Source organism: Mobula birostris, chromosome 21 (assembly GCF_030028105.1).
Source record: "Mobula birostris isolate sMobBir1 chromosome 21, sMobBir1.hap1, whole genome shotgun sequence".
NCBI classification, from domain to species: Eukaryota; Metazoa; Chordata; class Chondrichthyes; order Myliobatiformes; family Myliobatidae; genus Mobula; species Mobula birostris.
Window position 1 is genome coordinate 41,458,663 of NC_092390.1, and position 15,030 is coordinate 41,473,692.

General features: G+C 37.2%; 1 protein-coding gene across 8 annotated transcripts in view; it reads left to right on the top strand.

Annotated features, from left to right (window-relative positions):
- Positions 1 to 15,030, top strand: part of cfap46 (cilia and flagella associated protein 46) — a 196,643-nt gene that overhangs the window by 16,813 nt on the left and 164,800 nt on the right. For all 8 annotated transcript variants that reach the window (XM_072239758.1, XM_072239765.1, XM_072239761.1 and 5 more), the window contains exons 6-10: positions 310 to 433; positions 4,036 to 4,130; positions 5,734 to 5,892; positions 6,307 to 6,406; positions 14,157 to 14,255. In XM_072239758.1, coding sequence (XP_072095859.1) covers positions 310 to 433; positions 4,036 to 4,130; positions 5,734 to 5,892; positions 6,307 to 6,406; positions 14,157 to 14,255 — 577 coding nt within the window. The remainder of the gene's footprint in view (positions 1 to 309; positions 434 to 4,035; positions 4,131 to 5,733; positions 5,893 to 6,306; positions 6,407 to 14,156; positions 14,256 to 15,030) is intronic.

The window sequence follows — 15,030 nt, forward strand, 5'->3', positions numbered from 1 at the left end:
TCTGTGATATTGAAGCATACGATACTGTCACATTCATTGGCATTTGGTGCTGGCTTCATTGATGTCAACTTTGGATATGATTAGTATGTTCTGATAGGTCCTCATGTTCTTAGAAGAGGATAAGTCAAATATAAATTTATGTATTCCACTTATGATTTGGGAGAAGAATAAGTCAGCAAGGCACTTTGCAAGCGAGGAAATAAGCAAGGTTTTAGATTACAATAATTATGTAGTTTAAAATAATTATTGTTAACTATGCCTTACTATATTTTTTATAAAAAGTTCAAACATTTCTACTTGATTTTTCAGAACACTAATTGAATGTTTTTTGGATGATGGGAAAATGCAAGGTGCAACAAACTTTTCAAACAGTACAGCGAACTTCATTAAACGTAATGTTCCCCACATGTACCCAAAGATACTTTCTATTCAGGTAAAAGGCTTTTTGTTTGATATTTCAAAAAGAAGCAGATTTTTCAGTACCTAAGTGATAATAAAACATAATAATAAATCTACAGTAAAAACAAAATATTTAGCTTACATTAGCATTATCTTATGTTGTTTCATTGTCCTACATTCTTCAGTTGTGTCTTGAGTTAGGATGGTTTGTGGTGTGAAATGTGCAATGTCCCTTTGCACCTACTATCTTTATCCTTTCCAGCTTTAGAAGCTGTCAATACAATGATACTGCTTGAGAATTAGCTGTAGAGTTATAATAGAGTTGTGAGTGGGAAGGGTTAAGATGAGGAATGGGGTAACAACAAGTGTTCTCCTGTGTCTTGGGTTCGAGTTTTCTGGGTGAGTGAAGTTCCAATAAAAGACTGCACACCCGTAAGAATGTGGTTGACTTTTAACTTCCCTCCGTAATCTCTCATCAAGGCATTCCATCTGATGGCAGTTTGGAACAGGTAATAAATATTGGATGAGAAAGACATTCTGTGAATGAATACAAAGAAAATAATACTTTATACATGAAATCTTCTAAATAAATGTGTCTGCATACCAAAGCCTTTTGGAAAAAAATTAACCTCTGCTCTAAAAGCAGAATAAACTGTAAATACTCAAGGTCAGGCAACATCTCTGGGGAGAGAAGTGGGGATATACTTTGGGTTATTGGAGCACCACTTATAAGAAAGGTCACCGACCTGAAACATTAACTATCATTTCACTTTCCATAGATTTAGAGGGATTATCCAGTATTTTTGGTTTTTGTTTCAGATTTCCAGCTTTGCAATTTTCCCCCCACACAACGGATGCAAATACATATTCATGCCTACATTTCCAGTATTGCTTTAAGTTACAGATCATTTCACTTGACTGTTTTTGCAGGTTACAATCTTAAGGGAGCTGTACTATTCCTTAACACTGCATGTAGACTTTCAGGCAAAAACCCACCTGTTTTCTTCTCTAGTTGGGCCTTCCAAATTCTTATCTGGGAAGTCATGTGAACTTTTCCTTTATGAAGGTGGGTTACCAGCTGGTTCAACCTACTTATTTCCAATAACCATCAGTAGATCCTGTATCTAAAGTACTTGCTACAGAATACTGAATTCTGGTATTTGAGCCAGTGTCTGAGAATGCCAGATTGGGTTGCTCAGTGGCTGTGCAAACATGGCCCAGGCAGGTGAGAATATTTGAAAGAGGAAGGGGACAAAAATATGGGAAAGGAGAAGTAAGAAGTGCATACTTCTGCAACCTGAATTTTGTGAGTCTGAAAATATTATATGGTAAGGAGGAAAAGAAGTATCATAAATGCATCATTATCTTCATGAGAATCAAAATAAAACAGTAGATGTTGGAAAACTAGGAGAAAGAAACAGAAAGTTCTCAGCAAGTCAGACAGAATATATGGAAAGAGAAACAGAAATAGTATTTTGGTTGAATGCATTAATCTGGACAATACTATCGACTATTAGGTGAATTACTGAGCATTTTAATAAAACTGCGTGAGGTTATTAGGACAGTATTTGGGAGCTAGTATTTGTACTTGATTGCAGGTATGCGGCCATTTAGCGTTGGTTAGGGCTGGTTCCAAATTCAGGATGTAGTTTGCATAGAGTTGTTGCTGATGTTCTACAATGAAATAGGTGTCTTTTTGGATCCCTAGTCTCCGTCAGATTTTGACGATGGTCTTCAACCTGAAATATTAACACTCTTTCTCTTTTCATGGATGTTACCTGACATGCTAATTACAAACTTAAAAGAACTGAACTATTCTTAACTCTTCATGTAGACTTATCTGTTTCTAGTACTATAAATTAAGAAATTTGCTTTGTTGCACAAAAGTTCCATAAGTTTACAACATTCAGTTAATTTTCAATAATATCTGCAGAGCCCTGGCAATTGACTTTACGCTGACAACTCCTGTGATTGGAAGCACTCTGCTTTCTAAGCCTTTGGACCGAAGGAGAAGATGATATATGTTGCCAGTCTTTGTCAGTGGTAGCAATTACATGCCATTTAATCTGCAAGAGGAAGAAAATTACATTATTGTATCTATGTAAAATATTTTCTATGGTTGGAGACTGTGAGTCTGTTTCAGGGATAAGATGTTGTTGTGATGGTTAGAGTAGTTATTTTTGCACTAATTGCACAAGGATATGGCAGGGTACTTAGGATTTTAGTAAAAAATATTATTAGATGAAATTATTTTGATGTGAGTGATTGGATTGTCCTTGAGACAGTTTGTGTAGTTGTTAGAAAATGGGAATTGAGATCATAAATTTTTACCACAGAGGGATTCAGATGCAGAATCTTAAACTCTTAAACTGGATCTCATAAGCCATTTTCTGTTACTGATGCTTCATGATAAATTCTGGTCCTAAAAGACCTCCCTCACCTTTTCTAACCCTCTGAATAAGATATCTGGATCTGCCGCTGAAAGTTGAGATGTCTGCTCTTATCCCTGGTTTCCTTTGCCCTTTTTCTGAGTTAAGCCTGAACAGTAACTTCCTGCAGCTGTTCAAAGCAATGAGCATTGCCCTTTTAAAAATACTGTCATGGCTTCAGTTGCTGCCAATTCATTTTTTTCTGGTGCTGAAGCAATGGTCCCTCTATTTTTTCACAGCTGTGCAGACAAACTATTGCTTTGAAGAACAAATTTTTACATGGGCTGAAAACTGTGCGTCACTTAATTTTTTTTTGTAAGTGCACATCAAACAAATACAAACCACAACTCTCAACACAAATAAACACTGTCAGGCAGTCAAAACAACTGACAGGCACAATGGCAAAAAGTAAAATGTTTTGACCAGACAGCATCGACATTCAATGGGCTGGTGCTTTATTAACAATGAGTTTCCAATTTCCATTCTGTGTTTAGTGTTACAATTTGTAACAGTTGTAATTTGAAATACTGATAATGCAAATATATTTCAAAGTAAAGGTTGTACATTTATTATTTAGAAATTTATGAATTATATTAATTAACATAGTAACAGGGGATTTCACAATTATATTAATGTAGATTTCAAAATTATATTAGCATTATATAAAAGAAAATTCCAGCTGCATGGCAACAAAGGCTGTGTAAGTGGGGATATTTCAGTTACTGTGTGGCTCTGCACCCACTTAGGTTAGAGGGAACAGTGTGCTGAAGACTCCTGAAGGTACACATCAAGAATATATACTAAACTACTTGGTTGATAATATGTAGAACTTGATTTCATGAACAAGTCTGATCGCAAATTTCAAATGTGACCTGCATAAGATCAAACCTACACAGGTTAACCACATATCATAATATAAGCATAATTCATTTCTTTCCTGAGACTTTTCAGTAGTGAAAATCTGTAAAACACTGCAAAGTACTCCATAAAAGACTTGTAGAGCATTTAGGTCTATATTTTTGTTTGTATCCATTAAATGTTTCCATTAGATTGTGCATTAGTTCAATACATTTGGGAAAAGGGCTTGTGAAATTCTAATTGTAAGATTTCTTTTTCAGCACAAAATTACTGAGTCCAAATATTTTCCTTATTAATTTGTTGCTTTTGAAAATCCATGCTTACAATATATTGAACATTTGGATTTTAGATATTTCACAACCTCGTGGATTTTAACAAAGTGAGTAAAGAGTTGAAAGGGTCTATCCACCTGACAGCAATTTGCAAGATTCAGAGATTGAAATTGTAAGTATCTAATTTGGACTGATAGCCCCTTTTTCACAATGAAAGAATATCAATTTAAGTTATAGAAAAATACAATTAAACTGCAAGTCTAATTGTGCAGCTGCAAATGAATGGTGACAGCTATTAAGTTTTTACATTGGACGTTAATCTTAGCTAGCTGTCGAAACATCTAGGATCTACGTGAGCATTGAAATCAGCTTTGTATTTCCTTAATCAATTGATTGAGAACTACTAATACCTTCAGAATCTGAATTAGGAAGCAAGAATTAAAATGTTAATTTCAATGTCAAATCAACTGTGAAAAACCAAAATAAAGAAAAGTATTCTGTGAGAGCCGCAGCAGTTGGAGAAGATGGTTCAAAACTATTCTCCCAAAGGAATAAACACGAGGAATTCTGCAGATGCTGGAAATTCAAGCAACACACATCAAAGTTGCTGGTGAACACAGCAGGCCAGGCAGCATCTCTAGGAAGAGGCACAGTCGACGTTTCGGGCTGAGACCCTTCGTCAGGACTAACTGAAGGAAGGGCTAGTAAGAGATTTGAAAGTGGGAGGGGGAGGGGGAGATCCGAAATGATAGGAGAAGACAGGAGGGGGTGGGATGGAGCCAAGAGCCGGACAGTTGATTGGCAAAAGGGATATGAGAGGATCGTGGGACAGGAGGCCCAGGGAGAAGGAAGGTGGGGGGGAAGCCCAGAGGATGGTTCATGAACATTGACCTCAAACTTCCACTAATGCCCCACCTCCTCCTCGTACCCCATCTGTTATTTATTTATATACACACATTCTTTTTCTCTCTCTCCTTTTTCTCCTTCTGTCCCTCTGACTATACCCCTTGCCCATCCTCTGGATTTTCCTCCCTCCCCCTTTTCCTTCTCCCTGGGCCTCCTGTCCCATGATCCTCTCGTATCCCTTTTGCTAATCACCTATCCAGCTCTTGGCTCCATCCCTCCCCCTCCTGTCTTCTCCTATCATTTTGGATCTCCTCCTCCCCCTCCAACTTTCAAATCCCTTACTCACTCTTCCTTCAGTTAGTCCTGACGAAGGGTCTCGGCTCGAAATGTCGACTGTACCTCTTCCTAGAGATGCTGCCTGGCCTGCTGCGTTCACCAGCAACTTTGATATGTGTTGCTCCCAAAGGCAGGTAGGTTTGTACCATAAACAATGTTCATGCAAACAATATCCAAATTTTAGAAAAAAAAATTAAGAAGAATGAGGAGGAACAGGTAAGGCTTTTTTTTTAATTGTACCTGGCTTCTAAAGTTTTATAAACGTCCACTGCAATAGTCCCATATAAGCAATTTAAATAGTATTTTAAATTTTTATACTTCTTGAGTCACATTCATGCCTTGGTATTTACTGATTTGTGTAATTAAACTTAAATTTTTTTTAGTCTTGGTTTGTCTTGTGTTTCTGTGATATCATTATGGAGGAACAAATTGTATCATTTCTTAAAGCATGCATTACTAAATGACAATAAAAGAGGACTACATGTCCTCGTAATCTAAATCTAATCTAAAAAAATATTTTAGATTTTATAGTTTTGCCCAGTTTAAAAATATTTTGGTGACTAAAACATGACTTTGTAATTTTGACCATTTAGAGAATTCAGAGAAAAGGAACTTCCACGAAACCTCACAGTTCAGCTGAATCAGATATATCAACTTATAAAATCATGTGAAAGCCCCTCAACTACAAGTTTTGCTGGTCTGTCAGATACAGATGAAAAGTCAGCTACTACCCAGCTGACTAAAAATGAAAGGTAGGTTTGGTAACATTGAATTGAAATTCTGGATATATTTTCATCATACAAAAAAAACTAGATGTTTTCAGTGTATTGGTGTGTAGAAAAATATCAGGCTGGTGAAATTATTTTGAATGGACTCTTTTCCCTTATAAATTGTAGAGTAAATGTTTAATAATATGAAAAAGCATAATATTGGCACTAGTACTTTGTATATACCCAAATATTTTCTGTTATATAGTGGAATGACATTTTCAATTTAGCACATAATATTTTATTCTCTGCATAGTTTAGCAAAACTGTACTACAAATTCATATTGAATTCCAGGGGAAAGTCAGTTGTTTTTGTTGTGTTGCATTTATTTTTGGACTTATCCCTGTAAATACAGTACTTTGTCTAACTTAATGCTTCTTTCAATCTGCTATCTCCAGGCTATCTTTGCTGTTGGAGTTAGCCCATTTTGCATTAGAAGTAAAACATTCTGAGATGGCATCATACATTATTAATGAACTCAAAAGTCATGAACCAAAAGTAAGTAGCAATATGCACTAACTTATATTATTTAACATTTGACATGGTTTACATATCCAATACAAATAATATTACCATGTGATAAATTGTATAATCATAGAAGTGATGCATTCGTCGTATTTGCAGACAATTATATTTGAAGTATCTGCATCCAAATACTTATGGAGAAGGAGACCTTATTTGTAATTTGAGTTCCAGTATCTCCTCATATTACAACCACTGCCACATACAGTACTGTGGTTAGCACAACACTTTACAGTACCAGTAACCTGGGTTCAATTCCCACTGCTGTCTGTTAAGGAGTTTGTACATTCTCCCTGTGACTGCGTGGGTTTTTGCTCCAGGTGTTCCGGTTTTCTCTCAGATTCCAAAGACATATGGGTTGGTAGGTTTGTATGAAGGTTTATCTGTTTAGTCACTTTAAAAAACTTACAAGCACAGACCTTAATATACATTGCTGTTATAGAGCTGAAGTATCTTTGTGAGTTCATGTATTTTAGTAAATTTTTAATATTAATAAGTTTAACCCCTGAATTTTTATGATCATCTTATATTTATTGTACGGTTTATAATTTCTTTTTTGCACAGATCCCAGAATAAAGTTTGTGGAGAAGCTTTATAAATGCCAGTCTGATAAAGCTTACCCCAAAATTAGCAACAATTAAATACTCTGAGGTTTTGATGAATTTTCTTTTCAATGGGCAGGGAAAGTGTCCAATTGCATTTGTTAATCCATAAAATATAAATAGGAGAGGAAAAAATGTAATTATTTATTGTGTTGGTTGTCAAGATGTAGGCAGAATATCCATATTTCTATTTGTATTGGTGAACAACCCTTAAAGGTGTCTTATTTCAGGAGGTAGGCACCATAGTCTTGTAGCTGTATTTATGCACTCTACTGCTTAAGAGAAGTGAGATCAATGAATTAACTCCTGAAAATTTTAATAACTCAACTATGTAATTTTTGGAAGCATCTTATACATTAGTTTCATTCCTTTTGCTACTATTTTTCTGTTAGTATGAAGAGAGCAGGATAATGTTCTTCTCAAACTAATGTATTAGTATTTTGGATAGTATGCACTTATTTAATTGTCCACTTGATTTCACCTTCACCTATCACCTTCTACCTGTACTCCTCCCCCCCCCCCACACACACACACCTTGGTCTTCCCCACTCCTTTTCAGGCCTGATGAAGAGTCTCGGCCTGAAAAGTCAAATATCCTTTCTTTCCATAGATGCTGCCTGAGTTGCTGAGTTCCTCCAGCATTTCATGCAGAATTTCTTATGTTTATTTGCACTCCTCATGTTGTTTTTAGACAAAGTATGCTGTTGGAGTCACTACGTGGACATTAAATGTTATGTCTTTGAGACTCCTGAAAGTGAGCATTGCATTTATAATCAGCATAAACAGGATTTTTAGGTTTCTGAAGGCAAAATGAATGCATTGAAATGTTTACAACATGATACTGGCAGTCAGGATAGCAGTGAAAAATGTATGCTAGGATCATAATTTTTTGATTAACCGGCACTTGCTTGATCAGTACAGGATACACTCACAATTTATGTACACAGTCATTACAATGATTTCAGCATCTAGACCATTAACTGGACTACTTGTCATCAGACTGAATACATTCATTTGGTCCAGTTCTCCAAGCAGTCCAGTCTCACCGTGGTTAAAGGCAGACTCTTCCTCTTAAAGAGGAAATAAGAAAGCTTGGATCTTGAAACCAGTGGTGAAAGTCATTCAAGAGGCCTCACATTCTTCACAGAAGAAATAGCATAGTCAAATACAGAATTTGCGGCATAGGTATTCTATCATGTAGTGCTGTACTTGCAAGTGATACAAAGCCAAATTTATGCTATAATTTGATTATATTTATCTTAGTGCATGGAACATGCTTGTCAACATTTCTAGTCCAGGTTCCAGAGGTCCAGGTCAGAGTTGTGTCAAATCACATTCTAGCTTAATGATCCACCATCGTGGATTTTACGACCTGGATCTTTTAGACCGATGATTAGACCTACGTATATTCTATCGTATCTTTCAACACCCATTCTTGCCCCAGCTAATCTTGAGTGACCTGATGCTTCCATCGAAAGACACGATTTAGATTCATCCATGCACACCCCTAATTGTATCGTCAAAACTCTCCCACTTCCAGACTCACTCCATGATGTCCCTTAAACCTCACCAATGACACACAATGTGTTATGATCCAGAGCATAACTAAGTTTCCACCTGTGGAGCTGGTGGAGAAAATGTCTTTATTTGCATGAAATTTAAAGGCAAATTCTATTGTGTGTGACATCTTGGAACTCTTCCGGCTCAGATAGAGCCTGCCTACAATGCTCCTTTAGTTGACATCTTCTGGATAGATCATGAAACCATATATTTCACTTCTTTTATATCTTTTACATATGTTTTTCTCTTGAATGTGATTCTGGAACTGTTGGAGCCTGTGAATTTCTGTTTGGAGAATGTTCGTATGTTCCAGTGTTCTGCAGTCTCTGAGAAGATTCCGGGAAAAAGAAGCAGCATGCATGAATCTCGTAGCGAGCATGCTGCGGGACAGGGCGTAAGCGATGTTTGACTCCAATTTGCCCATAAAAGCTTTCACTGTGTGCCGATTAAAGTGACGAGGGAGACTGAAGCATTGAGGCAAGTGCAGAGGATGAGTGCCAGCGGCCTGCCTTTTGATAGCTCTGCTACGCAACCAGAGGGGGAGAACCTGCTGCTGTGCCCAAGAGTGTTGCCCAGGTTTTCTGCATTTTGGATGTGGACTTGGACTATAGACTTTTTTTTCAGTCTTATAGTTTTTTATATCTACAACAGTCTAGTTTCTGGATCTTACTAATGTAACTGGCATGTCTCGTGAGCCACGTCTCAATGAAACACAGAATATGGCAATTCCTCATTTCTTTTCCTTAAGTCCTCAATCTTGTTCTCTAGTGACTGTACATTTGCTAACAAGATGCTTGCTAGAGAAACTTTCAATGCTTGACCTTTCAGTCTGGCTTGGAGTCTTGCCCTCCTCCCTCTCTTCCACCCATGGTGATGTACCTTTGTCCGCTTAAAGGTGCTGTACCTGCATACTTGAGAGTTAAGACTACTGAGGCCTTCAGAAGATTGTGAAATTGCTAGTTCATTGAGACAGTTCAAAAGTATGTTGCTTAAAGGGAAATTACAGGCTGCAGATCGCAGTGAGAGTAATTCAGAAGAGGTATATTCAGAAGTTGTGTAAGCGCCGCACAAGACTGTGGTACACTAGCATCATCTTGATGATCATTGCAACACTGAAAGAAGCCTTTCCTTTCATAAAATTTGCAGGGATTTCTTATTAAGTGATCTATTCAGTTCTATTGCCTTGCTTTTTCTTTTAGCTCAGTACAGAAGAAGTCTCTCATACCTTACCAATTCCCTTTTGAAATCCCTGTGACTAAATATCATATGAACAAAAGGTTTTCCTCCTAAGAACCCTGTGTTTTTGCCCACCTCTATAGATCAGTTCCTGCTAGTCCTTGAATATTCATTATTTGAAAAACTACTTGCTATTTACTTCATCCAAACCTGCCATGATCTCCTCTCAATCAAATTTACATATTCCCAGATTCTCCAGGCTAACTTTGTAACTGAAATGATTCCTCCCTGGAATGATTCTAGTAGATATTTTCTGCACCCTCTTTGGCACATTCACATCTTCTCTAAAGTGTGTACAACAGAACTGGACACACTAGTCCAGTCATGGTCAAGTCTATGTTTTCATCTAGGATTAATATAATCACCTTGCTTTAAACTCAGGATCGTTTAAAAGGTACCAGCCATAGCCTCAACATAATCTCTCACATACATGCACATATACATCCAGATCTGTCTGTGCCTGCATATCTTTCAGAACATTACCTTTTTATCCATGTTGCTTCTACTTAACCCTGGCCCTTCCCATTGCTAAGCAACGTTATGTCAAGAATCCTAATGCTCAGATCCTGATACAAGCCCCTCTGCTCGAGCTCCTATAGCTGAAAGTTGCTTGCAGCTTGTTGTGGAGAGACTGCTTTTGAAAGTTGATGGTGAACGAATGAGATCAAATGGAGTTACTGCTCAGTGTTGTCTCCCCTGTTCTTTGTTGCACAGCTCCTTGCTGCCTGGAGGTTTATGTAAGTCCAACAATAACATGATGAGCGAAATCTTGGGATCAGAATAATCTGTGGAGTAGCCACTGCCAATTCCAATAATGGTGCACACTTTACTGAGACTCACACCTCTGTCCTGGTCCTGCCCAAATCCAGCCTTCAATGACAGTCTCTTTTCTTTAAGCAATTGATTGCTGTGAGTGTGCAGGATTAGGGCAAACATTTATGCCATTTTCTTGGCACGGGAATGTGCAGCATCTGGGAAGGCACTGTACCCTCTGTACCTAATAAAGTAGCCATTGAGTGTATGTTTCTTGGTCTTCTGCTGCTGTGGCATAGCCTCTTCAAGGTTTGACGTGTTCTGTGTTCAGAGGTGCTCTCTCTTCTGCACACCACTGTTGTAATGTGAGGTTATTTGAGTTACAGTCACCTTCCTGTCACCTTGAACCAGTCTGGCCGTTCTTCTCTGACCTCTCATTAATAAGGTATTTTTGCCCACAGAACTGCCATTCACTGGATTCTTTTTTGTGTTTTTCACACCATTCTCTGTAAACTCTAGAGACTGTTGTGTGTGAAAATCCCAGGATATCTCAGAAACTCAAACCACTCAGTCTGGCATCCACAATCGTTCAAAGTTCAAAGTAAAATTTATTATCAGAGTGCATACATGTCACCACATACAACCCTGAGATTCTTTTTCCTGCGGGCATACTCAGCAAATCTATATAACAGTAACTATAAACAGGATCAATGAACAACAACTGCAAATGCAAATGTAAGTAAATAGCAATAAATAATGAATATGGAATAACAAGATAAAGAGTCCTTAAAGAGAAACCATTTTTTGTGGGAACACCAGAAATAGAATAAGTGTATTTATTCCTTTTGGTTCACAAGCCTGATGGTTGAGGGGTAGTAACTATTCCTGAACCTGGTGGTGTGAGTCCTGAGGCACTTGTACCTTCTACCTGATGGTAGCAACAAGAAAAGAGCGTGGCCTGGGTGGTGAAGATCTTTGATGATGTATGCATGTTTTGCTACAACAATTTTTCACATAGATGTGCTCAGTGGTTGGGAAGGCTTTACCTATGATGTACCCGGATCCACTACCTTTTGTAGGATTTTCCACTCAAAGGCATTGGTGTTTCCATACAGGTTGTAATGTAGCAAGTCAGCACACGTTCCACCACACATTTAAAGAAGTTTGCCAAGGCTTTTTGGTGACATGCTGAATCTCCTCAGACTCCTGAGGAAGTAGATGTAATGCTGTGCTTTCTTTGCAATTACAATTATATGATCGGTCCAGGACAGGTCCTCTGAGATGGTGACCCACAGGGATTTAAAGTTACTGACTCTCTCCACCTCTGATCCTCCAATGAGTACTGGCTCATAGACCTCTGGTTTCCCTCTCCTGAACTCTACAATCAGTTCCTTGGTCTTATTGACATTGAGTGAGAGGTTGTTATTGTTACTCAGCCAAACTTTCAATCTCCCTCCTGTTCTGATTCATCACCACCTTTGATATGGCCCACAACTGTGGAGTCATCAGAAAACTTGTGTGTGGTGTTGGAGCTGTACTTAGCCACACAGTCATAGGTGTAAAGTGAGTAAAGCAGGGGGCTAAGCACGCATCCCTGTGATGATAGAGATTGACCATTCCATGGTCAGAGTCACTTAGATCACATTTCTTCCCTATTTTGATGTTTTTGTGTGAACTACAACTGAACATCTTGACCATGTCTGTGTGATTTTATGGATTGAGTTGCTGCTGCATGATTGGCTGATTAGATATTTGCATTAACACCAGGTGTACAGGTGTACCTAATAAAGTGGCCACTTTCAGCACAACCTCCATTAGCATTCTTGTTCTTAGGAACATATAGAAAACATCATGTATGCTAAGTGAGGAACTAGTGTGGACAATATTAATTTATTGTTGTTGCATCATTAAAATATTCAAAAATGTTAGTCAAGCATTGTTCCTTAATAAATCTGCGTGGCTATTAAATCAAATGTTTACAAATGCATACTTTTTCTCTGTTCGTTTTTTTCTGGAGTCTTTACTGATTTCAATAGATGTGGAGGATGCTTTAAGTGATGCACACCACTTAAATACAGTTATTATTAATTTACCCAGATCAGAGTTAAAAAAAATGCATCACTAAATGGCATGCTACTGATTGCCATGGTGTTCCATTCTCAGAATCCCTTGCTTCTGAAGTTCTTCATCCTTAAATATGGAGAACAGGGGTAAGTCAATTGAAAATGTTTCCCCATTTAATGAGTCCTGGGTGAGTGGGGAAATTTCAGGTCATCAGATCATAGAAAGAAAAACCTTTAAAGAATAAAAAAGGAAGAAAATCATTATCAAATTCTTGAAGTCTTACAGGTGATGCTAACAGGCTCAATAAACTGATTAGAAAGGCTGACTCTTTTATAGGAATCAACCTGGACACACTGGGGGCTGTAGTAGAACGAAGGACCCTATGGAAAATCCTGGCAATTCTGGACTATGTTTCTCACTCTCTGCATGCCACCTTGGCTGAACAGAGGAACAGTTTCAGTAAAAGACTAAGACAACTGCCCTGCCCCAAACAGCGCTATATGAGGTCATGCTTATTCTCAGCCATTAGACACTATAATAAGTCAATCAATGGCCGGGAAAGTGATGACTCCCCTCCTGTAAGACTGTTTGTGGTAACTTATTTTTTATTCTTTCTACTTCTCTTCTAATACTTATATCTGTGCACTTGTAATGCTACTATGACACTGTAATTTCCTTTGGGATGAATAAAGTATCTATCCATCACAGACTGGTGGTATGTAAATAATGGAAGAAGATTTCAGCAGTTGCATCATGACTAAAGAGTAGTAGATCAAAGAAGTTATTGCCTTGTGAAAGTTATGCGAAAAGGATGACAAATTAGCTACAGGTGGAGTTCCTTGGTGGAGGGGGGGGAGATATGCACTATTGGTTTGAAGTTTATTAAGCACTTTAACCTGAAACAATGACTGGCTATTTCCCTCTATAGGTGATGCCTGACACACAGATTTCCTCCAACAGTTGTCTTCTGCTCCATTTTTAGTACCTACAGTCCCTTGTACCTCTCACAGAAAATTCTAGATTGATTCCTTGATTAAACAGTTTCTTTGTCACCAATGATGTGAGCAAGCCTATTATAGTTTTGTTCATTTAATCTCCAATTGTGGAAAATTCTTTTGCATAGATGATGAAGCAGGCATTTAAAATTCTAAACTTGCTAAGTGAGCAACTTGTTTACACAAGGATTATAAGCAAAAGAAATATTGATGACATGCTGGCATAATTTAAATCTTATAAGTAAATGAAATAATGTGGCTTGTACTGAAAGAGCAACATTTGAGTGTATACTATTAGATATTTAAGAATAAACAATATTTTTGAAAGATGGTTAATTAGGCACTTCTGTGTATTATCTCATTCAACTAATAATACTTACAACAGACTTGATTTTTTTAAAATGACTGATAAAATCATTTGCTATACATAAGTTTATATTTTGCTTATACTTTTGAGCAGATGTAACTTAGAGCCAACAGTGTAATAAGATGACTTTGATCAACCTGTTTCTGCAGGATAAGGCAACAGCAATGGAAATTGAATGTTTGGAATCTGAATCCGAAATACAAAAGCTGGGAACAAAGGCAGAGAAATGTACCAAGAGCTTTGTAGAGGTATTAATTGTTACTTTTTCCAGCTTCATTTTGTGTTTTTAATTTTCTGTATCCTTCATGTCAACTTGGATCATTATACCTCAGTTATTTAGAATAGTTTAATGGTAAATATGTAGCTAATGCAATAAGGATGACTTTTCCATTAGGGAAGAAAGACATTTTGGATTAGGATTTAAAGGACAGTATAATAAATTCCAAAGAACATGATGGATGATAATGGAACATTTTCAAAATGTTAATTATAAGGCAGTATGTTCATTCACATTTCCTGTCTGGTCTTTTTTTCTTATTTAGAGCAAATAACAGTAACAAATAAATGAAAGAGAAATCCATTCAGCCCCTTAAAGCTCTGCTGCTATTTAATGTTCTAAGTGTCATTTCCTGAATTTACCCCTTAATCATTTGACTCCTTTATTTATATACACTGTCTTGAATATGTTTGGCAACTAAATCTTGTTAACTTTCTTGGATAGAGAATTACCAAAGCCTCACAACCCTCTGGGCTAAAAATAATCTTATCATGTTTGTCCTTAATTATCATCCCATTATTTTGAGACAATAAATATTGTTCCTTGACACCCCAAACACCCAAGAGAAACACAATTTCCATAACTTCCCTGTCAAATTCCAGGACAATTGTGTGCATTTCAATAAAACAAAATGTGGTTGTGAAAAAGGGAAAAATGCAATGTCAGAAGTTGCTTTGAGAGGGCTAGAATATAAAAACAAGGATGTACTTCTGAGGCTTTATAAGTCAACCCATATTTGGAGTATT